Source organism: Stegodyphus dumicola, chromosome 3 (assembly GCF_044657685.1).
Source record: "Stegodyphus dumicola isolate Sdum_Otavi_A_Nest chromosome 3, ASM4465768v1".
NCBI lineage: Eukaryota > Metazoa > Arthropoda > Arachnida > Araneae > Eresidae > Stegodyphus > Stegodyphus dumicola.
Window position 1 is genome coordinate 269,152,532 of NC_140770.1, and position 26,828 is coordinate 269,179,359.

Genomic DNA, 26,828 nt, shown 5'->3' on the forward strand with positions numbered 1-26,828 from the left:
ACGTTTCATCACGTAAAACAATATTGATGTTTAGGTACTGTTAAACAGAACTTGCTTTTTATCGAAAAAAAAAAAAAATTCAAAAAATAAAAATATGGCATGAAAATTATTAGAACAATGTTAGAATATAATATTATTGAGACAAATTTTGAATGTGTATTTTTCATTTGTATAATAAGGAAACTCATAGAGTTTCAGGTCAGAATTATTTTTACATGATTTAGTCTCGCATAACTCAAAAACGGTTAGTCTCAGGACGTTACGTTTGTATACGGTATAGCTATAACATATAGTTGTGTCCCTCCCTTTCTCGTTGCTATGGGTCGCACCAAACGTATGTATATTACATATATTCCCACGCGTGTATTTCAAAAGCGCACATCAGCTTAGCCACTGAGGGAGGGGTTTCTAAAATGGACCAATGAGCTCCTATTGCTCTTGTGACGCTAAATCTTCGTGCATGTAAGCGTATGTTGTTTACGTTTTAATTTGCATTTGTTTCGCAGTTATAAATGTATGGCGTAATAACAGAAAATCTCGTAGTGCTTTTGTTTAATGAGTTTAATTAATCGCTGACATTTCACTTTCGCGATTTTTATCACGCATTGATATTTGGATTGATGTTCACGGCATATTATCGCTCTTTACATCGAGAAAATGACTCAAGCTACAATTAGCCTCAAACGTTATGCATTTACTAACACCTGTGGATTAGAAAATTCAAGTGTATAGTTTTATTTTTATTGAACTGAAAGGTACTGGAAGCGTTACAATGAATCTAGTGTCTTCTTATTTTAGTGCTTGCATTCTTTTAATTTTGAAAGTGTAAGACTCAGAATTCATATCGTGTATGATCTGATTATATCCATTGTTAACATTAAAAAAGGTATGTGAATAAATTAAATATATTCGTTGTGAATAAGATAAATTCATTCTTCTTTGATGAGTATTTCTTGTGTAGAGAGTACATTTAAGAGCGAGCGGTTAGTAAATGTGAAATTTAACACACTAAATGTATACGAATGCAAATTAGTAAAGTTCACTTATAATATTCTGCATTGGTTATTATTATGGAACATCTTTTTCATACAGACTGATAACAAAAAATATTTCATATAGACTGCAATAAAAAATGCCGAGTTCTATTTACATATGTAATTAATGTAAATATTTTTTTCATATGCATAGTTTTATGTAAAGATAGCATTTGGGCTCAGATGTTTATCACATATTTTTTCTTCATCTTGTTAAGTAATATTTCACATGGACATTTTTGCATTTATTTCAAATTTTTTCAACCAGATAATGAAATCCTCACAATTGTTTGTATTTGATCTAACTTCGCAATGAAAATTTTCAGAAGAAATCGACAATGCTTTAATTATTTTGTACAGAAAATTGAGTGCCAAAATATATCCAACCGTCTTGCTTAAATCTTAAAGCTCGCGAAACGTCATGTGACATGACAGAAATATTACTGTGTGCCCATTGGTCCATCCTAGAAGCCACTCCCTTAGTGGTTACACAGATGTGCACTTGTGAAATATGCTTTCCGCGCTCTGTTAGCCGGAACGATGCCGCCATTTTTTACATTTGTAACTGCCAATAGAACAGCTAATTAATTCTTTTGTTGCATCACCTTTAAAGTCTTGTTGCCCAGTGAGATCAAAAGTTAACTTTCAATTTTGTGCAATGAAAATTTTGTTTTCCATCCCGCTGGCTAGTTTTTGCGTAGAAACAAACTCGGATAAAAACAAACTTGAATTTTAATTGTAAAAATTTTTTTTTTTTTTTTTTACTGATTTTAGCTGTATTTGGTGTTTTGGATTTTCTGTATACTACAATTTTTAATGAAGATTGCGTCTTTATGTATTTTTGCCTTGACGGGAGAACTGAATTGATTGAATTAGAAATACAGCCGTAATGAAATTAGAGAAAATAAGTTTAAATGAAATGCAGCAAAAAATGTGTGTGTATATTTTAATTGGCCGTACAAGGAAGTCATGTGATGTGCACATCAGATATTTCAATTTTTCGTAAACTTATACTTTACTCGGATGGATTTGTTAGCAATTTTTCCATCAACCCTCAATAAATAAACCATTTTAATATAGTAGTAAATAAACCATAGTTCGGTTGATCCGCATATATTTGTTACATCAAAATATGAAAGCATAAAATGAATTAAGAAATGTAAGTAATGGAATTAAATCGTGCCTTTATTATTTAGATTTAATTTTTTTTCTTATGATGAAAATAATATATAGCTTGTAGATTTCTATTGAATAATGTAAGTTTTGAAATGTATCTAAATGGAAGTTTCTTGAAATCGGCTATATTACATAAAAGCTAACTTAATGCCGTCTTCCAGCACGGTTTAAGAGATTTAAAAAGAGTGATTGAAGCTTTGTTTCAAGGAAAGTTAACTATATAAACATAATTGGACAATAACAAACTCTAGAATCTATTACATTAATATGGATAATAATCATTCATGGTCTTTCGCCGCGAAGCTCTCCAATCGGTCCGCATATTATGCTCGTTTCAGTTTATTAATTGCAAGTCCAAAATGCGGCAGGAGCGAAGGTCGTAAGCTGTATTTGGAAGACAGCCAAGTTTCGAGCAGCAACTCTTCTTGCTCTTTTCCTGTAATCGAGGGAGGATAAGGTGCTACCGGTTCGGCCTTGCGCAAGGTGCTCGCTCATTATGTAAAAAACTTAAGCAAACACTCTTCTGTTTATCCTTCGAACTGCAGCGAAGAGTACTTATTGTAAAGCGCATCGCAGTAAATTACTGTTCGTGCGTTCTCGAGGCAAATAGCCGAGAAATGATGAACAAATAGTTTAATGGGGTGAGGAAACGAGTAGGCGAAAGATACAATTGGAATAATTATTTAAAATTTGGATATAGAGAAATGAAAGTTCAAAGTTTGGGGAATACTTTTTGCAGTATGGTAAATGGTAATTATATGCAGACTTTGTCATTTAACGCTTCCATAATTTATTCACTTAATCCATTTAATACTTTAGTCTGTTGAAAATTTATTAAGGGAATTTTCGAAGGAATGCTTTCAATTATTTTCAGTAACCGAGAATGATTTATCATTGAATCATCGAATAATCAATATTTTCCACTTCTTCCAAACAATTTTGCTTCTGGCATTTAGCCACAATTTTCGTCCAAATTTTTTGGACTTTGTGTTTTTTACATGTTTCTAAACAACAGCAGACAGGAAAATTGCATTTTTCCCCACTGAAGTGAGAGATACAATTAGACATTAGAGAATTTTTAGCGAAATAATTCTTACATTTGCATTTAAAGTTGTTAATAAATCCTTGGTCCATAGGTTGTGAAAGGATCGTCAATTATAAATAAAAGAAAGTTGTGCTTTTCAGGAATGGCAACATCAGAAGAAACGATCGTTAATTATCTAAATAGAAGAAAGTTGGGCTTATCCGGAAATGGCAACATCAGAAGAAAAAACGATCGTGATTTAAACAAATAGAGAGAGTGAGAACAATAAATAATTGTGTCAATAAGAAACTGAGGCAGAAATGAATGCTACTTACCGTATCTATAATCAACCTCATTCTCGATATTTTTAATTCTTTTTAAATAGTAATAAATTATATTGTTGTGCTAAGATGTTTGTTAAATTAAAAGCCAAACAACAGGATTTGTGATTTAATGTGACACAATCCATCTGTTCGCCGTCCCTCGCGAAGAAGAAAGTTCTATTGGTTTGATCACAGGCGTTTTAACTTTGGTGAAACAAAGGTTACAATAATACTTTCTAGGAAAATTCAGAAGCCGAATGATATTTTCTATAATTGTCCAAAAACAGGCAAAGCAACTACCAATGTATTTGGCATAGAATTTTAGTTTTAGTAAGCTTACTAAACTAAAATCTACGCCATTTGTTTTATTGGGACGTGTATTTTAAGGCATCTGTATAGTTTTTTTATCTCACTTTTCGTCTGGTTCTACTTTATCTTCCTCACTGCTTCCCAAGTTATTTTTGTTAGAGCTCACATCATCAACTTATAGTTGAAATAAAAGATTTTATGTAGTTATTGGTGTAATCAAGTAAACAAGTTTTTAGCGATTTCTAAATATTCTGGCATTTGAGCAATGCTTGCTGAGTCTGACTCTTTCAAACAATTTAGTTTCATCAGTAGTGTTCTAATTTAGAGCACTCAAACCTGGAATTTCAAAGCCGGCTTTCTTAAACCAGTGTTGAATACAACTTTGTGATACGGATTAGCAAAGTAAAACATTCCTTGGAGCTGTCACCACCAGAGCGCTTTTCTTCTTTGAAGCATAGAGTTTTATTAGTCAAAATTCGATAAAAGAATCGAGTTTAATCTGCATTGTAGATGCTTTTAGCCTCATATCGTTCACAAATTTCATTTAACTTTTTTTTATCTAGTTTGTTACATGTTGTATAGTCTGATTTTTCTTCACCACTATTAGTTTTAAAAGTAACGTTATGCCTTTGCTTAAATTCTTCTAATTAACCATTTGGTACTTTGAAGTTCTGTAATCCCAGACTCTCCGCAAATTCCTTTACCTTTTCTTGCAATAAAACTCCACTTACAGGAATATTGTTTGCTGTTACAGAACAAAATCAAATTTAACACTACTGCATCAATTTCACACGCTTCATTTTTTCTAAATTGTACAATCCTGGAATGTTCATTTGAATTAGTAATCATAATACTTTTATTTCTTCACTCTGCTTTAGCACATGACTTACTTGATTTTTACTTATTCCAAATTTCTCCCCTAAATCTCGCAAACTAAGCTTTTCACTTTCTGCTACATGAATTACATCAGCTTTTTGTTTTAGTGCTAATCGAAGACATGCTAGATAACGTATCTCAATCTAAGGCACAAGTACAAAACTACACTTCTTTTTCTCTCCAGTCGTAGCAAGAACTAAGAATAATAGAGGTTTTCATTCTATGCACATTATGAGATCCCTGTGCTTTGGCAGGTGGTCCAGTCATCTCACTACCATTTCTTTTCCATTGGTCCCTGTCTTGGATAGACTTACATTTTGTTAACATTGGTTTCTTCCTTCTATTTAAAATTTTAGCAAGAATAATTGTGTTTTGAATTCTATGAATGTGAAATATCCTTTTGATTTCACCACAACTTGTGTTTTCCCAATGTATTGTGTACAGTAATTTGGAAATCGACTCCTGCTTCGAAATAATCTAGAGATATTAGATTATTTCGAAGTAGGAGATATGAAAAATGAGCAATGCTCTCTCCGAGATTCGAACCTTAGATCTCTACGCGCCGAGTGTACTGGCTACTACACGAAGAAGGAATGCTAAGAAGGTGGGAGAAATACCTTATAATTGTTCCCCTTTTCGCTACTGAAAGACAGTCTTCAAAATAGAGGAAATTAACTTTTCATTTCATTGTTCCCTTATCATAAAGTTATCTTTTACTGATCACAAACATCTTATTTTTTTAACTCTTTTTCAGTATCCCTTAAATAGCATGTTCTTGAATAAGAGGTAAATATGTAGCGTTTGCTTTAGCTCCAATAACTAATTATTCAAATTTTTGTTATCTTTCCTGAACTCCTCAAGTTCCCCTCGCATTTCCTCGCCAGGATGTAAATTTAAAGTTAAGTGAAGTGAGTATTTAAACGGATAAATCTTGGAGTTTATTCAGAGCGTGTTTTCGCTAGCCAGCGCATGTTACGATTCTAACCTTGCTGTTACGTGGAGTTGCTGATACGTCTTTTTGGGCATTTAAATAATTATCACCCAGGTAGGTTGTCGAGTCAACCTAGTTAGCCTTAACGTAAACTGCTATTCCAGTACTACTGTTTAGACTTGAATTTATTATGTTACGATTCTTAAGTACTACCGCAAGTTGTCGGTGTTTTTGTAAAACACGAAGGACATGCCCGTCTGTCCTTAGTTGAGAATAACAAAGGGTTTTTTTCACCCTTCTTCTATGCTGGTATATTTTGCCAGAAGTCACCAGGTTCCTCAGTAGGATCTAATAGAGTTTATGTGGCCAAGGAAAGTAAGATCCTATAAATACTATTCAAAGGGACTGGGACTAACTGAACTCTCTCTTAAATAGAGACAGACTTTAACCAGAGGTGTCCCTTACAGGAGGTATGACTGTACGTTCATTGTTCAGTGTTCATCTGTTTGACACTGCAGTTTCTAGAACAAATAAATGAGCAAATAAAATTTTGTACCATTATTCTGGGATTGATTAATTTTTTTTTAAATCAGAAATCCTTAAAATACCGAAGACAAATTACCAACATAAGTCAGTATTTCAAAAAAGAAAAGAAAAGGGAAAAGAAGAGGAAGAAAACTTAAAACAGAAAGATGCATTGTTTAAGTATTTTACAAAAGGAATGTAAACATATCAAAACTTATAAATGAAGAGGAAACAAAATAACATTTACCAATGAAGATAAAGAAAGTGATGAAAACCTACATCAGCGTACGACAGAAAGAAAAGAAAAAAGCAGAAATAAAGACAAACGAACAACAGGTGTTTGAAATATTTCCAAAGTTGTGATATAACTATCATGCAGAAACCTATTATTTTCATCATGCAAGATTTCAGAATTAAAATCCAATTGCTGTGAAACATATATTTAGTAAATATATGAAATGTAACTGTTGCAGAGGTTGGAAAGAAAATTATAATATCTTTAAGAAAAGACAAAATTTGTCATGCATCAGCAAAAGGTGAAAAAACTGAAAAAGAATATTTGGTATATAGAACCAACTGTAAATAATGTATAATAAAACAGCAGACGATTTGCATTGCATAGGACATTTACTTAATTTAATCGGAAAACCTGCGACTCATTGCCAAGATGTTTAGCAACATTTCTACAAACAGAATGGAAAAAAAAGATACTTTATAAGGGCTAGTTTTGGAAAACATTATTGATCATTTTCTGAGATGAAAATACAAGACCAAAAATTAAAACTTTTCAAGACTCATTAACGATTATAATTTTAGATATTTTTTACCATACTAGAAACCATTGTATTCTCTACTAGTAATGAACTTTACCATTATTTAAATTCTCCACTAGTAATGAACTTTACCATTATTAAATTTCTAGTACCATTATTTAAACTTTTATTGGAAGTAACACATATAAATAAGATCCCAATTTAAATTTGTCTAGAGCTTGTTAGATAGGCATTGTCTTATACAACTGCAGCACTTGCCAGGGCGTGTAAGCGATAAATGGCATAATAACAGAAACATAACATAGCGGCCAAAAATTCGAAAAGCTCTATTAAAAACGCATCTAACATCAAATGATAGCATTTTCTCCCTATTTCCAATATTGGTAGAAACATCTGTATTTGCTCGAATTTTCGCCAATGGTGGGACTGATTTTTAATCGTTTTTCAATCTCAGTCTCTTTGGCCTTGTTCCGTTGAACCACCTTCTGACCTTTCCGTTCGAAATGGAATACAGTTTCTCCGCGCGTGACGGACATGTTTGATTCCCCCGTTTGCATTCATCCGCTATTTTGAGGGGCGTCACCGAACAAAATTCGCGTGCCTAATTTCTTAGACACGCAAACGTTGTCGGGGCAATAACCACGCTCGGGATTTTCTTCTATTCGTTGGCAGTCCAGTGAACTAAAAGAAATCGAATTACGATATCCACTTATTTTTTAGTTCAAAAAGCAAATTCCTACACAGTTTTGATAATTTGATTTGAAGGAGAGTTCCGGATCACTGCAAGGGGGCTCAGTTATCCGAAGAAACTGCACCGCAATCCATCAAGATTAACTATGTAATCCTTTTTTTAATAGGCAAAGGTGTATTACGTTAATGCTAGTGAGACAATTTTGTTTTCAATTTATCGTGTTTTATACCAACGAAGATTACAAATTTAAATAATTAAATGATTTAATACCAGATAATGAATGCTGTACGTAATCAAGGCATCAGAAATTAATTTTTTAATCAAAACAACTGTGCAATGTTCACAGAAATTATGAATTAGGCATAATATAATTTAAACGTATTTAAAAATTATGTCGAAGCTATTGGGTATGGTAATCTAACGGTTGACGTTCACCAGAAACCTAACTATACATCACTGACCTGAGATAATGCAGTAAATTTAATAGTTATAATATTTAAATAATTTTTAATAATATTCGGTAAATTATTTAAAAAATTTTAAATCTGAAAGTCTTCAGATTTTATATTACGCCCAAAGGGGCATTTTTAACGTTTTCTGTGTTACTTTTATTTATTAAATATCATGTTCATCGCACTTAAACCATGTAATTCAATTCAACAGCAATATCGCAAACTAATTTAAAATCAGCATATCTTTAGAATGTCCGATACACAGTCTTGCGAGCTGGAGATAAAAATATTTTTTTTCGTACAGTGTTGCGATTTCTCGCATAGAAATCGTTGAGTTTCTTAATCAAAAACTCATAAACGCTTTACAAAATATGAAATACTTAATAAAATTAATTCCAAAGTTGGGCTTCCAGATGCCCATATTCGTGTGGAAAACGTTATTCAAAATTGGATGGCTCTGGGTACCGTTGTTTTATCAAAGTGCGAGAAACGTACATACATTTATGCAGATTCTTCGTTATTTAATTTCTTTAAATATAATACAGGATGATGATATTTGGTGGCAACAATTTGAAAAGTGATTTTCCGAAATTCATAGCCCTTCTGAGCTAACGCCCTTTAGGCTAAAAATAATATTTGTATAATATTTCTTTTTCGTGATTTAAATGATAATACAGTTTTAAGCTAACATTTTATTTAATGGAACTAAAAAAGCAGTGATTATCTACTAGTTTTCTGGCTTGGAACTTTGCCATGTTTATGTGTCGTGAAAAATTAGGTTTTATTAATAAGACTGGCCTCGGGTTCATTGGTTCAGTTGCGAGTTAAATTAACTGTAAAAGGAGGTTTTATTTTAATTAATATAAAAAATTATTGTTGATCTCTCGTATTTAAAATTCAGGAGCTTTGTGGAATTTATATGTAAAGAAACGATGTTCTTACTGTTAAATCGTCACGTTTTCATCACTTAATGATACATTTAACAAAACACGCTTCATAATATTGAATCTTTTATAATCTCGAATCTTTTAAAAATATTTGCTTTTTGAACTTCGAGATAGCTATATACTCATCTGTAAGTGAGAAATTGAACGAGACAATTGATTGATGAGGCACTTGAATATCTTTAACCTTGCGTGTCAGTTGAAAAAGTTGATATTAATGAAGAGGTTTAGCAGTGAATACCAAAATCTCGTCAGGTTGCCGCGATTCGAAAACATTCACGTAATCGACGGATCCTTTTTATCGGATCCGAGTGCTTTCCTTGGGTGCATGCCAAAGACAGACTCACTCGCAATTTAATTATATTTGTTACAAGACCTGAATTTAATACTAACCGATTATTCAATAATGATGTTTTTATCTGAAACAGAACCGCTTTTAGGTGAGCTGATTAGTTACATTAGGCGTTTTTAGCTTTTATCAGAAAATCTGATGCGTACACCACATAACTTCCTTGTACGGAATATTAAATTATACGCATTTTTTCCTGCATTTCATTTAAACTTATTTCCTCGAATTTCATTAGAGATAGATTTCTCATTCAATTAATTCAGTTCTCCCTTCCCGACAAGGCAAAAATACGTAAAATATCAAAATATCTTCATTGAAAATTGAAAAATATACAAAAATGTAAAACACCAAATGCAATTAAAACAATTTGAAAACAATTTTTATAATTAAAATCGAGAGTTTCTACGCAAAAACAAGCAATCCGGACAACGGGTAAGAAGGCAGATTTTTCGGTTCAAAAAACCGAAAGTTTACTTCTGATCCCACTCGGCAAAACGGCACTAAAGTTGCAGAATAACTTAATTCACTATTCTGCTAAGTTTCAAATGCAAACAACTATGGCTGCTATGGTAAAAAAATTATGCTTAGCATCACTTAAACACCTTTTAAATTGTTGATAATTCTACAATTATTGCATGCAGATTAACTAAACGCATAAAAACCTTAACTGAAAGATAAGAACAGCATAATTCAATTATTTTTAAAGCAAAATATGCTCAATTTACCAAAATATAAGAATAAAAAAAATTGAGCTCACTGAACCGAGTAACAGAATGGGTATACATATATGCTTTTGGTGCTGCTGATTGCAAGGAAAAAAGGGAGGTGCACAACTACATGCTTCTGTAGTCCTATGTACAAAATTTGAACGTTCTGAGGCTATTCGTTTTGCCTCGTTTCGAGAAACATATATACGTGTATACGTGTGTACGCATATATATATACATATATACGTGTCTCGTATATACATGTACGTACACACGCATGTATATATATACATATATGTGTGTGTATGTACATACATAGAGACGCCACGAAAAACTCTTCTGAATCCATTTTAAATTATATTTATAATTCGTTTTGGGGAAAAAAGTCCTTTATTCTGTCCTTACGTACAGATGTCACATAAAAACATCGTTAAATTGCATTCGATGGCGGTCAAAGTGGATATTTCCGTTGAAATAGGATACCCGGAATTTTTCGTGATTACAATACTTCCTTTACTTTGTATAAGGAAGCAAAAAATGCGAAAGAAAGAGATGGTCATAGTAATACTAAGCATTTGTATCTTGCGTTGATTAGAAAATACTTAAAATATTTTTGCTAAACACAGTGTCTGATACTGCGTTTTACTCTGAGTCAATATTTTATTTCACCAGTTACAATAGCTTACTTTAGCTGTCAAAATGGCCTAATCAAGCTAAGCATAAGTTTCTGAGTTCAAATTCCATCCAGAAACCAGAATTTTATATTTTTATAAGACGCATGAAATTCATACAAGTCATATTATATATGACTAAATGTAATACAGTCATTTATATACAAGTATATTATAAAACTCATAAAATTCATATAAGTCATATTATATATGAATTTTATGAGTCATGATACACTCGAGCTATGTTATGAACCTGAATTGAAATAGCTGCTGAAAATTTCGTTTAGCAATTAGGGAAAATGATATCGATATGCTATGTATTATTAAATTTATGGCTCACTTTCGAGGGAAGGTGAAAATGGTTACAGTCGAAAACATAGCGGCAAAAATATCGCGGACAAAACAACGCAAGACGAAAACATCGTGATACAAAACATCGTGGGAGAAAATTAAGCAAAGAGAAAACATCGCAGTTCTAAAACGTAGTGGCACAAAATATCGTCTTCGAAAATAAAGCGGTTCAAAAACTTCAAAGTTTAAAAACATCGCCGTCAAAAATATCGCGGTAAAAACTAAAGTACCTACAAATCATCGCAGGTATGCGTTTATACCTGCGATAACATGCTTTAATAATTGTAAATGGATATTCGCATAATTTGTGAGGGCAAGATGGAAAGAAGGAGAATTTTTACTTTCATAATTTTTATTAAGTAATAAATTTTTATAAACTCAACGAAAAATCTAAACAAAACAAGAAATAAATTTTGCTAAAAGAGTATCAGATTAACAGAAGTGAAGAAAACAATCTCATAATTAACTTAGCAATTTTTTTATAGATAAAGTCATGCAGTTACTTATATTCGTTTTTCGTTTTATTTTCTCTTTGCTTTATTTTGTCCGACGATGTTTTATTCCACGACGTTTTCACCTTGCGTCGTTTTCTCCACGACGTTTTTGTCCGCGATGTTTTTGGCGGTCTCCGATCAAAATATACATAACTGGTTAATGCAAAATAATAGTAACCTTACACACGTTGCACATGGGGTAAAATTATGCAGCTAGCCGGTTCAATAAAATTAACTACGTTTGCTCATTGGTCTTATCCACTGAACATGTTTATTGAAAAGTCCTCTCGAGATACTGCTGGAGGGAGGAGATGCCAGACACGTGCCGAGGGGGGGGGTTGATCACAATTGGAATGCAATACTTTTATGCTTTGACGTAACCGAAAATCCACGCTTCTTCTTTAACCCTTAAATGCATGAATTTTTACTTTAGTCTAAAGTGGGAATTTGCCTAAAAGGGTTATTAATTTCGTTTTGGCGTTTTACGTTGTTCACTATAAACGGTGAATCATTTTTTAAATTGTTGCCACCGAATATTATCGCCCTGCATTACATTTAAAGAAACTAAATAATGAAGAATCTGCATAAATGTATTTATGTTTCTCGCATTGCGATAAAACAGCGGTGCCTAGAGCCATCCAATTTTGAATAAACGTACGTCTTCGCCCGAATACGCGAATCTGGAACCCAATTTTGGAATTTATCTTATTATCTATTTCACATTTCGTAAAGGATTTATGAGGTTTTAATTAAGAAACTCAACGATTTCAAAGCAAGCAATTGCAACACTGTTCGGAAAAAAAAATTATCTCCAGCGCGCGAGACTGTGTATCGGATATACTCTTTTAAATATTTTGTGATATTGCTGTTCAATTGAATTTTATCTTTTAAGTGCAAAGAAAATGGAATTTAACAAATAAAGCTAACTCACAAAACGTTGAAAAAAACGCCCCATTTGGCGTAAAATAAAATCTGAAAGCTTTCAGATTGTTTTACATTTTTATTTTATTATTTTTAAATTTAAGTCAAAAATACATTAGAATTGATACAAAATACAATAGAAAAATACTAAAAAAAATCTAAAGTAAGTTTTTATTCGTATTTTTGAGAAAATAGTATTGTTGCCAAATGGCCACATTATGCAAAGAAATATGGCAAGCAAATGTGTAATAACAACTTTATGTAGCAATACGCATCTTATTAAACTTGTTTAAACAATTTTAAAACTTTAAATACATAAAAATAACAACAAACACAAAGTCAAAAATTCGTAAGCACAAATACATGTCCACCCCCTACACATCAACTTACAACAATGACCGTTACACCGTTAGTGTTTCACTGAAGCTTTCAAAACTGTATACGTAAAGAGTATGCACCCAATTTGTTATACTGTACCGTAATTTAAAATTTGTGTTTAGATTTGATTTACATGATTAAATATGGGTATGTTTCCAAATGGCAACTATTAATACTATTTCTTCAATCAGCATCCTGGCTAAATGAAATTTTATTTCTTTGATTACGTTATTCCTTTTTTTTATCAGACTGTAAGGCGGTACGCGATAAACGACGCCGATTTATAAGAGATCTCGTTCGCGGCTTAGAGAACAAGTTGACGTTTTGGCGCAAGCCTTTCTCACGTGAGGAAATTTTTAATCAGATAACTCCACCATTTAGAAACGCTGAGCGGTGTTTTGCCTATGCATGCTATATTCTGAAGCTGCTTCCATTTGATTGCGCAATGTCTACTAACTCATCAATGGCCTTCGGTTCTTGAATAGTCCTGACAATAGAATGCGCTTAGGTGGTAATATGATTCCTGCCCAGTCAAGAAGCTTCTTGTCATTTCTGGGGAAGATAACTAAAGATACCCAAGTTGATGTGTTCATATATATTATTACGTATATTTCTTTGGCATATACTAGTTGGGCAAAGAAATTATAATGTAAATAAGTAAAAAGTGTTTTTGAAATCTGATTCTTCAGATTCTAACCTAATATTTGAAGGGCGTAAACTGGTATTCTTACAAAATGAAACGGACCAGGCCGTTAAAACTAATCATATCAAATTTTGCTTCGAAATAAATAAATATATATATACAAGGTGTTTATAAAGTCCCGGACCCATTTTGATATTTAATAACTCATAAAATAATAAAGATAGATTAAAATTAATAACATAAATGGTTAGATAGACTCAAAAAGTTTCATGACCCTTGTCAATGAACTTCCACGTGTGCCCCCTTCGTCGCACGGAGAATATCAAGTCGATATTCAATTTCACTCCAGTTACCGGCAAGCATGTCGGCATCCACAGAGACTATTGCGGTTGTAATTCTGGCTTTTCGGTCATCCATGTTGACACTCTCCTCCTGTAAACGTTGTCCTTTACAAATATCCAAAGGAAAAAGTAAACATAACATTGCAATAGTTGCCAAAAACAAAAGAGAGAAAAATGCAATTAATAAGAAGACGATATTTAGAAAAGTACAGATATTTAGACTGGAAAATGAAATTATCTGAAATTAACCACACGCGTAGACGATATTTACAAAAGTAAAGATATTCAAACCTGAAAAGGAAAATATATAAGTTATTCCATCAATAAATGCCATAAGTTTGTTTATAGCTTCATTATTTTATGAGTTATTAAACATCAAAATTGGTCCGGGACTTCATAAACACCCTGTATATATATATATACATATGGGACACTTGTGCTTTACAAAAGGAAACTGTAGTAAAATAAATTAAAAAAACATGTAAACATTTTTTGTGGGTGTGTTTCATACTTTAATTTAGTAACAATTATTACATAACATACATTTTCTAAAAATATTAAAATATTAATTTAATAGAAATACAATTGTTTAGAACGGAGCAAAAAATGGCTCACATAAGTGATGGGACACTTACTTTTCCATCAAATATTTATCCAAAAATTTTACTTTTTAAAAGGTTTTAATATTTTGTTGGATTTCCTTTTTATACCAGTTCATGTTTTACTTTTAAAACATGATTTAATCTTCTTAGGATGGATTAGACTAATTTTTTGTGGTTTCTGGAGTGATTTTACCCCCATTCTTCTTGAAGCACCGATTTTAATTGTTGTTTTGAAGAAATAGTGTGTTCGCGAATTCTTGATTCCAATTCTTGCCAAATATTCTCTATGGGATTTAAGTCTTGGAGATTGTGGTGGTGTTTTTATTATTTCAGGACAGTTATACAGCAGCCAGAGTCTAACGTTCAAAGCAGTGTGCTTGGGGTCATTGCCTTGGTAGAATTTAAAATCGTTATGAAGGTTCAATTTTCGTGCTGAAGATTTCAAATTTTGATTTAAAATGTCAATATACTTGTACTGGTCCATTATACTGTCAATAAAAACAGGATTACCAACTCCTGCGGACGACATACATCCCCATACCATAACACCTCCTACACCATGTTTTACTGTTGGTGGTGGTGTATTTAATTATGGCAAAGCACACGAGGGCTATCTGCCTAAGGGGAGGGATGCCTTTCGTGGAGGACTTTCTAAGGGAAACTGGCTCGTATACACGTTACACATAGGGAAAACCACGAAAACGCCCATGCAGCCAGCCCGTTCGCGGGATTCGAACCTCGGACCGAACTACCAGTGTTCAGCGACTTTACCGCTCGGCCGCTGGTGGGCTTTTACTGTTGGCACCAAGTTCTGTTTGCGAAATTCTTCCCTGGGTTTTCTCCACACCAAGATCCTACCGTTAGAACCAAATATATTAAATTTACTCCCATCAGCAAATATAACTTCATCCCAGTAATCAGAATTCTTATTTATGTTGGATTTTGCGAAAGCCAGTCTGAGTTTTCTATTCTTTTCACTAACGAAGAATTTTTTCCTGGTTGCGCTACTGTGATATCCAGCAGATCGAATTACTCTTCTAATAGACTCAGGATTAACAGGTACTCCATATAATGTTTGTAAATCAGCAGCAACTTTAGGAGCACTTATTCTTGGATTTTTTTTTAATATTTCGAACGATAATTCGCTTTATTCCATTGGATAGCTTTGATGGTCGGCCAGGTCTTCTTTTATCCTGAATCATATGATCCTTTTTATATCGTTTAATGATATTGAAAACTGTTGAATGACTCTAATAGATTTTCTACGTTCAATATGAAAATTAATAACTAGTTTTCGAATTTCAGGCAAAGTTTCTTTTCGTTTAGCATTCATGGCTGCACAGAGCTAAAAAACACAAAAGTTTCAAAACAAACTGGAGAGAAATACTGCAGACGATTTTATAAATTATTGCCAATTGCCTTTGAGTAAAAATAAAAAAAAAAAAATATTTTTATTGTAGTACGTAGTAGTATCTAATGGTGTCCCATCACTTACGTGAGCCATTTTTTCCTCTGTTCTAAACAATTGTATTTTTATTAAATTAATATTTTAATATTTTGAGAAAATGTATGTTATGTAATAATTGTTACTAAATTTAAGTATGATACACACCCACAAAAACCTTTTACATGTTTTTTTAATTTATTTTATTACAGTTTACTTTTGTAAAGCACAAGTGTCCCATCACTTTTGTGAGACACTGTATATCATCAAAATTTTAAAAGATAATGAAATTCCTTTAAAATTCGCTAATAGTATATTAAAGAAATTTGCAGTAGTCTACACCTTATAATACTTTTTAAAAGTCTGAATTTTTTATTTGAAAGCTCCAAAAGAGAAGAATAAAGAAGGATGTTTTAAAGGCATATAGGTTTTTTTTTTTAAAATAATTACTATTCTATTACTAACCGTGTCCTCATATATATTTAAAGTTGTCATCAGAAGCCCATGACATGAAGGCCTTTTACTTTTCTAACATAATTCCTTTATTCTCTTTTTCAACTTTTTTCTGTATTTTTAAATTACAAAATTTAAAAACTAGAATTCAACGTTATATTTTTTTTTACTCATATCTGCGAAACAACATTAAAAAAACTATCTGATTACTTTTTGGGGAACTTTTTAGTCTTTTTTAAGAATTAATTGATTTTAAAATTTAATTAAAATAATATTATTTATTCCCATTTTTGTTTTACAAGAGCAGGAATTTACTCAAATTTCATTCAATAAATATGCAATCTTTTTCTATGACTAAAAACTAAAAATAAATTTTCATTGAAATGCTTAAAAGTTTTTCTTTTGGTTTCAAACTTACATATTTAGTAGAAGATTTTAGCTTTTTGACCGATTACTTTCTAGCCAAGGATTTTTTTTAAATTTCGCCAATGAAGCAAAAATGACAAACCTATACATTCCTTACTGTTTCGCATTTCATAGTTTAGACCGGATTCTAATGAGAGTGATCGAAGTTCTTAATTACTTTTTGTGTGTTCTAATTAGGATTTTTCAACTATGTTTTATGAATTCACTCACATCTTAACCATTAATTCACATTTGACACATAAATTCAAAGAAAAAGCAAAGAGGGGGAGAAAGAAAGAAGAAGAAAGCAAAATAAGACTATAGGCAGTCTACAAATATCAGACTATTTGATACTTGCCTGCTAGTATACCCCGGTGATCCTTAAATAAGGACCATCTACGCGAGTCTAAATCTATGCAGCTTTGGCTGGTTAATTTTATATAGCATTAGATTATTTTTATATTTCCTATTTTGAGATAAAGCCCAAGTTGTGGCTTCTTGTACGCCCGAGGGGGGCCATCTGTAAATATGTTTTGAGTTGGAATAAAAATATTCTGAACCCTTCTCCAGAGTCAGCGATAAATCGCTACACAGTTCTTTGGTATTCTAGCTCTCAAAGAATTCTATTTTAGCTATGATATTACAAGATCAACAACAAACTGCTATTTGTGTTTGATGAGCAGATTTCAGTTTTAAGCTAAGCAAATACAAGAAGTCTAATAGCTTAGTAATAATTCCACCAAGAATTTAAAATATGTGGGACACGAAGCTTTATATTTAAAATGAACTGATCAAAACGGCAAAATCAAACAGTAGACAAAATTTGTATGATATATTTCAAAATGCGATTCGATATTATTACACAAATATTATTTCATAGGTAAAATAAAGCAGTGTGCATTATAATATACTATTAATCTATATATGTGTGAAGAAGAATGTTTGTGCTTTTGTTTTTTCGCGATACACTCAGTCACTATTGTAGCTATTGTCACCAAACTTTCTACAACTGATTTCTGGGCCTGAGAAAGGTCGATATCCACTTTTTTGAAAAAAAGAAACTGGATTTAAAGATATTAATTAAGAACTCTGATAAACGCTAATTTTCGCCCTCATTTTTCCGACTGGCAACAGTCTCGCACGCTGGAGATAAAAATCTTTTTATTTCGAAAGTTGTTGCCACTGCTCGCTTTCAAATACTAGAGTTTGTTAACAAAAAATTTATAAGTTTTACAAAGAAATAAAAATAGCATTGTCAAACATTAAATACATTATTTCCGGTTCCAAAAATTCTTGGGAAACCATTTCGCCTGCTTCCATCTTCGTACGACTTTGATCAGCCTAGATATTAATTAAAAACTATGAAAACACTCATTTTCACATACATTTTTCCGAGTGACAACATTCTCTCGCGTTGGATATGAAAATGCTTTTTTTTTTTTTTTTTTTTTTTCGAAACGTGTTGCTACTGCTCGCTTTCAAATCGTAGGTTTGCTAATCAAAAATTTGTAAGTTTTACAAAATCTCTATGTATAAAGAATGTCTGTTTGTGTGTTTGTTTGTTCGCTTTATTATTTCTGATCAATTATAATCCATTTTTTACCACGTTTGATCGACTAAAATTGAATATAGGTGAAATATTGGATGGAACTTGAGCGTTTTCGACTATTTGATCATAAAGACGAAAATCATTGCTGATATAACGAGAGAGAATGAGTTGATTTTTCTATGGAAATTCTTTATGTGGGTTCCATATCGCATAAGAGCGAAAAATATGTGACTATGAATCGTATTTTTTGCATCGTTATTAGAGAAGATTACGGCGGTGTCGTTCGCTCTGTTGTTAGATACATTACTCTCGATCTAACGTAACTGGTATCGGCTATTTCCGTTAGTGTGTAATAAATTTCACGATCAATGCAGACTAAGTTCTATTCTCAGCTTTTAAGCAGTATGATTACCAACAAATACGTCACAGCGTGATAATGCATATGCTTTATGGAGAAGGCTGAAACGGTTAGTGCCAATTGCAAGCGTGAGTTAATGCGTTTTTTACCTCCAGAGTCCATCCATTGCTGATTGACAACATGGTGTTTTAGCGGTTCTTCCACTGTGTAACGTATGTTCAAATTGAAAAGATAAAGTCCTCTTAGAGAATGCTTCACGAAGACATAAAATAATGTGCATGCTTAAATAGATAATTCCGAACATTTTGCCATAATTAATTAATCAGCCTGATTGTCAGCACATTGAGTGACTTTTAATAAAAATTATCCGAATTAAGATGTGATATAATTGATGTCGTTGATATTCTGCTTAAACTTCGCTATAAGCTGTCTAATTGCTTTCTTCTTTTGTAGTGAGTCTGAAGCATGGGCGAAGACGCGGCAAGTAAGCCCAGGAAGGCCATCTTCTCCTTCATCACCCCCGCCACCACCGTCCGCGCATCATACTCTGTACAAAAGCGATCTCTTACGAAAGCACTGCAAAGACATCGATGGTTCGACGAAGGAGAACTTCTCGATACCATGGAGAAAGGAGGTAATTTGTCAAATGGTTCCATTTTTAAAATTCCTTTCAGTTTCTCGGTTGGAGAAATATTGTGTGCAGCATGCGGGTGCGATTACCTGAATTTCCAGATTATTTCTCTCTGCTGTCGAAAGCTTTTAGAGTGATGCATTAGCGTTTCGGAAAATCCCGTCACGCAACTTTGACTACTCATCACGCAAACAGTATTAACTAAAAACAAATTCGTTTTACAGAAACCACGAATAGTATGTGATAAAATGTAAATCTCTTTGTTCTAAAGATTTTATGCATTAGTATCACTCAGGATTTATATCATATAGGACTATACTCTACAGTCTCTTAGTGGAACATTAAATTTAAGGTCAAAAGTTAAAAAATTAAAAAGCTTTGCTAGGAAAACGGAAAACCAGTCCTTGGTGTCAGACCGAAGGTTTTTCCAATAAAATAAAAATACTTTCTAATGGACCAAGGTAAGGTACATTAACTTGTTCCTTAAACGTAGAAAACTAATGTAATTAACAGATAACATGTACAGATCATAAGTGATTTTGCATCGGAGCAGGAGACGTGAAAAATGCGCAGTGCCCTCTCCACGATTCGAACTTTAGATCTCTGACGCTAGCCGGACGTGCCCTCCAATTACACCTCGAAGGTACGCTGTAAGGAAAACTGATGCGGAGAACGCATGACTTCCTTATACGGAATATAAAATTATACGCATTTTTGCAGCATTTCACTGAAACTTATTTCCTCGAATTTCATTAGAGATAGATTTCTCATTCAATTCATTCAGTTTTCACTTCGCGGCAAGGCAAAAATGCATAAAACCTCAAAATAACTTCATTAAAAAATGAAAAATATGGAAAAACATGAAACATCACATACAGTTAAAACAACTTTAAAAGAATTTACAATTAAAGTTTCTACTTAAAAACAAGCTATTCGGCCGGCGGGCAAGAAGCTGGTCTTTTTGCTGCACAAAACTTAAAGTTTACCTTTGGTCCCGCTCGGCAAAAAGACACTGAATGTGCAGAAGCAGACTTAATTCAATATTCTGCTAAGTCTCAAATGTAAAGAAATATGGCAGCTACAGAAAAAAAAAAAAAAAAAAAATTAGTCTGAGCCACACTTCACAAACTTTTAAATTGTTCATAATTTTACAATTATTACATTCAGATTAACTAAAGGCATAAAAATGTTAGCCGGAAAAGTAAGAACAACATAATTCAATCATTTTTAAAGCAAAAAATACACAATTTACCAATATGTAAGAATAAAAAAAAACTGAGCTCACAGAATCGAGTAACAGAGTGGGTATTTATATACTTTTGGTGCTGCTAGTCGCAACCAAACATTGAAGTGCCCAACTACATGTTATAATAGCCCTATATACTAAATTATAACGCCCTGAGGTGACTCGTTTTTGAGTTATACGGGATATATATAATTTAAGAAAGGGGAACAAACTAAAAAAGATCTTTGTGGTCAAGAATTTTGCGCATTGAGCTGCAAAAATTAGAAAACAAGGTAAGAAGAAAATTCTTCATGCTTTTGCTTAAAGGTCGTTGTGGTACTGTGGTTCCAGTGAAAATTTTTAACACAAGTTAAAATAAAGTGCAATGAAAAGTGTAAATACAAAATAAACGAAATTATCACTAGAATACTTACAATAATAAGCGTATTTAAAACTCAAATCAAATTGGAAGTAATATGTTGATTAAAGTTAAGATAAGTTTTAAACATTTGAACAGAAATACAATAGTTATATAACACATAAGCCGAAATAAAAAAATACAAAAAAAGCGGTAAATGGTAAATTAGCCCAATTTGAATCTCATTATTGACTCTTCAGGAAAAATGCATAATGGTTTTCGAAACCAGCTAATTTCATATCGCGTTTTGTCAAAACAGAAAATCAAGACTGTTCACAAAACTTTTTGAATATTTAACTGATAAAATAACCTAGATAAAAATACTTTAGCCTCAATTTTTCTTTTTCGTTTCCCAACGCGTCCGCTTCTAAAAGTAAATGAAAAACACACTAATGGTATAAAAAAAAACTATACAAACTGGCCTGGTTAGGCAAATGTACAAAATAAAATAAATAGCGAACTGCTATTAATCAATAATACAAGATTTTCAGGGATGATCTAATATATTTTTAGGGAGGACCTAATATATATAAAATTTTCATATGTGTATATTTTAATAGCTTTTCTATATGCTCATTAAAGTGTTTTTAAAATTTTACATTGGAAATAAGAACTTGGATTCTCTGTATCAATCGGCATTTTATCTAGTGATTTATTAATTAATTCATTAATTATCTTAAACTTTACACATTTATCTTGTTTGCATTAATATAGCGCTCCGTTAAGCTTTTTCTGCTTAATTTGCCACAGAAATGGTCCACTCATATACAGTGAAAATTAATTTCCAATTTCAGAGATTTTGCTTTCGTTGGAGGTTTAAAAATATCTTTTATTTTATAAGCCACTTAGCACAGTTTGTTTCCTGTTTTCCCCCAGACACCTCATTACCCATTTCAGTTTCGTTTCATGCTTTCCCGCAGCCACCTCATATATGTGTAAAATAAAAAATATATAAAACAAACTTTTAATTTTACTTTTGCAGTAGTCAGTTAACTTCCCATTTTAAAATGACTAATTTCCCTTCTAAAAACAATAATTACTTATAATAAATCTTTCTCTACTGCATCATTTCAATATGAATTGCTGCCATGTCAATGAGACAGGAATTTGCGTAATGTTTCAGCCAATAATAATTTCAAATTAGAAAACTGACACGTAAAATTAACCAAAAGGAAATAAAACTGAACTAAACCAAAATTAGTTTGAACCGGGTGTTCATTTTAGACACGTTTTATTCTTTCTCTCGCTTCCTATACTGTCGATACGTCAATCTCTGCATTATCAATCTATGTAAAAGGCACAATTGGGATCAAGAACGAACCCTTTGTGTTTATGAAAATTTAACTTGCGTTTTCCATGTTAGGATATATATTAGATTTATACATAATATTGATCCAACATAGGTATTTTGACACAAAAGCTGACTTTTTCTGAAAAAACATACCAATTTTTTTTTCCATATTTCGATTCTACGACTCAAATTATGCCAAATTGCCAAGTTTTGTAAAAATCGCAAGAGTAGTTTTTAGAAAATTAGGCCTCAAAATTTTAGCTCCTTCATATTAATTGAATTTGGTATATACTTATTAATATCTCTTTTTTTATTAAACTTATTTGATTCTTCCTTTCTCATTTCGAAATTTAGGTTCATTCCAAATAAAATTCGCCCATTTTTTATGATTTAATTTTTAAAATTTGTATTTTTGAATAACTTTTATAAATTTTCGAAAAAGAATTTCAACTATAACATAAAACTTTTTGCCATAATCTTAAAGTAGATGTATTTCTAAGCATTCCTGCCAAAAATTAGAGTTTTTTATTCAAAATTTTCTAAGATATAAGGGAATTTATATTTTGGGCCGTTTTGAAGTTTGGCATATTCGTTATAAGTGATAAGAACGCCAAATGTGTTTTACTGATTTTGTTACAATCTCGAGTGAATTGCCACAGCTATATTATCTCCAATTTTTAAATAAATTTGTACAGAAATTAATTATATAGAGAATTTTCCTCAATTTTATTAATGATGCATAATATTTATTAATTTTACATGAAAGGCTATATTTAATTATAAAGAATATCAATCAGATTTTTAACTAATTTGATATAGTTCTTTTGATTACCTTTTTTTTTTTTTTTTTTTTTTTTTTTTTTGTTTTCCTTTGTTGGATGTTTGTAAGAGTAAATTTACACTTTCGCCAAATTATCGTGAAATGGAGAAAGGCTGCCATAAATTAAGAAGTTCTCCAAGTGAATTATTCTTGGCGCAAAATGAAAAAATGTGCCAAAATAAATTTTTAAATTTTCCCATAAATTTCTCACCAAAAATTACAAAACTTAATATATAGGCATAATTTGAGTGGTAGAATCGAAATTCGGGGGGAAAAATGGCATACTATTTCAGAAAAAGTCCGTTTTTTGGGGGAAATACCTATGTTAGATAAACTGCTATATATAAATCTAATATATTTTTTGATTCGCGTTTCGAGACAGGGAAAACGCCAAGTTGAATTTCGACAATCGGTCCAGTAGAGATATAGAACTGTCCCATTTTTTGTGCAAGGTGTACCTAATTTCTTAGATATGATAGTTAGAAATTTAGAAGAAAGTTTGAGGGCTATTTTATTATATGCAAATCAATCACTTATCAACTCATGTTCTGGACTGCTTCATGAGACGTCAAGTACACTGGGGAAAAAAATTGGGACAGTTCGGTATCTTTCGTTCTACTGGGCCGATTGACAAAATTCAAATTGCGTTTTTCATGTCTCGAAAGCGCGACTTAAGATAATGCTATATATAATTGTAATATATACATATTAGAATTATATATATCATTAGTCTGATATAGGTATTTTGACACAAAATCGGACTTTTTCTGAAATAAAATATCAATTTTTTTCCATATTTCGATTCTACGACTCAAATTATGCCTAGATATCAAATTTTGTAAAATTTCGTGCGAAATTTACGAAGAAATTCAAAACTTTTGTTGGCATATTTTTTTCAGTTTGCGCCAAGAATAATTCACTTGGCGGAATTCTTAATTTGTAGTAACCTACTTACTTTCCTTCTCTTTATTGATGCACGAGAGGAAAAAAAAGGATCATCGTTCATTCTTTCAAATAATTTTAACAAAGTGCGTAAACCACATTTTCGTTATTATCCCTTATATTAAATACACCAAATTTGAAAACGCGCCAAAATGTAAATTTATGTAGAAATACATCTACTTTAAGGAGATGTTAAAAATTTTACAGGTTATAATAAAAAAAAATTTCGAAAGATTTATAAAATATATTTAAAAATACAAACTTTTAAAATAAATAATAAAATATGTGCAAATTATATTTGGATTACGCCTAAATTTCGAATTAAGGAATCAAGTAAGTTTAATAAAAAAGACATATTAATCAATATATATCAAATTCAATTGACATTGAAGAGCTAAGATTTTGACAGCTAATTTTTTAAAAACTGTTCGTGCGATTCTTAGAAAACTTGGCAATTTGGCATAATTTGAACCGTAGAATTGAAATATTAAAAAAATTGGCATGTCAATTCTAAATCAACATTCCGATTTCGTGTCAAAATAATTATATTAAAACAATGGTATATATAAATTTAATGCATATCCTAAGAAACGCTTTCGAAACATGAAAAACGCAAGTTGAATTTCGTCAAACGGCCTAGTAGAACGGAAGATATAAATAAAAACTGTACCTTTTCTTTTCTTTTTTTTTTTTTTTTTTTTTTTTTTTTTTTTTGGCGCAGTGTACATTTTAATTTAATATAACAAAAACACGCTTTCTCCAGTATATCAATTCAGTATCTCAGTTACAAAATTTCTATAGGTTAGAGTAATTAGACCTTAACTTACTTACAGTTAGAGTAACTTACTTACTTACAGTTAGAGTATTAAAACGTTCGAACATTTATTAAATACGTAGTACTAAAATAAAAAAATGTAAAGGAAATAAACTGTGAAAAAAAAAATGAACTGTTGCGCAGACGAAAAAAGTTGAAGAAGAAAAGAAGCTGGGTTAGTTAAGTTGCATATCAGTTGGAATGTCGCAACTGATATATGAACTATAAATATTTCAGAATAAAAATGCCCAGATAACTCTAAGATACGGGGTTGCTATTCTAAAAGTAAGGTTTAGGAAGTTAGAATTCAAATTTAAGAGTGAGCTTTGTTGAGAATTATTTATTTGTATTAATATTTTAAATGAGTTTTTTTAAATGAATTTAGAATACATAATATTAATTTTTTGAAGGAAGGATATTTATATAACCTGTATTTTATACACATGGATAATTCTCCTTCTTATACTTAACTAGATTTACGGGAATGTATGTGAATGTGGGAGTAAGTTAAAATTTTGGCTTACAAGCCTAATATACAAGCCTATAAGTGTTTGCTGTTACTTTGATCACTTCTTTTTTTCTACTCTAAAAATAATAAAATATTTATATTTAATCTTTCTAAAATGCATCAATGATAAATTAATGGCTGTCTTGTGATTCTTATAGTATAACGGTTATTCTTATAATAATTCTTGTGGTCTATAAGTCATCTATAAAAGAGATGGCGTAAATGTTTTCAAAAATTATCACAAGGGCGCACCTCGAAGACCTAATTTAAGTCCAATTTTGTGGTACATTGTGGTTAATACTGCATTAGACTTAGGAAATGACGTCACTCTTCAAGCATATGACGATGAGTTCATCGTCATTGTTGGCAGTAGAAGACGTAGAGAGTTAGAAAGAAAAGAAAAGAAAGCGTTAGAGAATTCAGAAAAAATGGAGTGATAAAGATAAACATAGTTTTAATAGCACTAAAATAAAACTGATAATATTTCCTGAGGGTTCAGAACTGGTAAAATGTCCACTAAGATTACGATGGAAGAATGTCCCTGTTCGAAGTAATGGTACATTAAAATTTCTGGGGTTCATTCTTGATAGAAACTTAACTTGGATTCCGCACCTCTCGGAAGTACGAAATGGAACACAGGCAATTGTAAACTATGACATACAAATGAGGATTTATAGGTAAAATATGGAAAAATGTTCTTATAGTACATTATAGTCTTACATATAGCATAACGCTATTTATATGCGATATTATAAATACCCAAAAGTAAAATATATCCATTGATACTTCTTTGTTTACGAGTTTGTAAGAAAATCTCCTTTAGATCACGAACGCTGCTATACTATGCGACAATTGTTTCCGATTTTAAGAGTTTAGAATGTCAAGAACGAAACATTGGGGGACATTGCGTTCAGTTTAAAATCTTTCCTCAAGAACAAAGTATCTAAGAAAGGGTATGAAATTCGAAAATTATTTCTTCTTTTACAAATATTTTTTCTGTAGTAAAATATTTTTTTTTTTTTTTGTTAAAATTGTTGCCCTAAATTTTTGCAATGCCTAAAAGAGAAGTGAAAGCGTAATTTTTAAGTGACTCATATAGTAGTGAAAAGGAAATCCGTTGCGAGGTTTACAAAAATTCGAATAGCAGCGATGAGGAACAGTGGAAATTTTTCAGAAAGCTAATTTAACAAAAACAAACATAAACAAAATTATATCTTCAGAATTCCGATTCGAATATTGATACATTCAGCGATAACAGCTGTTGTGTAGACGCTGCTGATCATATTTTACAAGAATTGGTCGTTTTAGTAACATAGAAAAGTTGATATCGAAGAAAGCCCAATTCAGTTTAGCGAGCGGAATGAATTTAGCTGTCGGGAATACTATTGAAGCCTTCTCTTTTTAAGCAAAAAGCCTGTTTAACCATAAACTGAACATTCTCTTTTATTCTATGGC

At 31.6% G+C, this 26,828-nt stretch overlaps 1 protein-coding gene across 1 annotated transcript in view; it reads left to right on the forward strand.

Annotated features, from left to right (window-relative positions):
* LOC118197185 (uncharacterized) overlaps positions 1 to 26,828 on the forward strand; it is a 186,503-nt gene that overhangs the window by 89,579 nt on the left and 70,096 nt on the right. The window contains exon 2 of the mRNA XM_085814126.1: positions 19,178 to 19,358. Within this exon, the coding sequence (XP_085670252.1) occupies positions 19,190 to 19,358 (169 nt within the window). The 5' untranslated portion in view covers positions 19,178 to 19,189. The remainder of the gene's footprint in view (positions 1 to 19,177; positions 19,359 to 26,828) is intronic.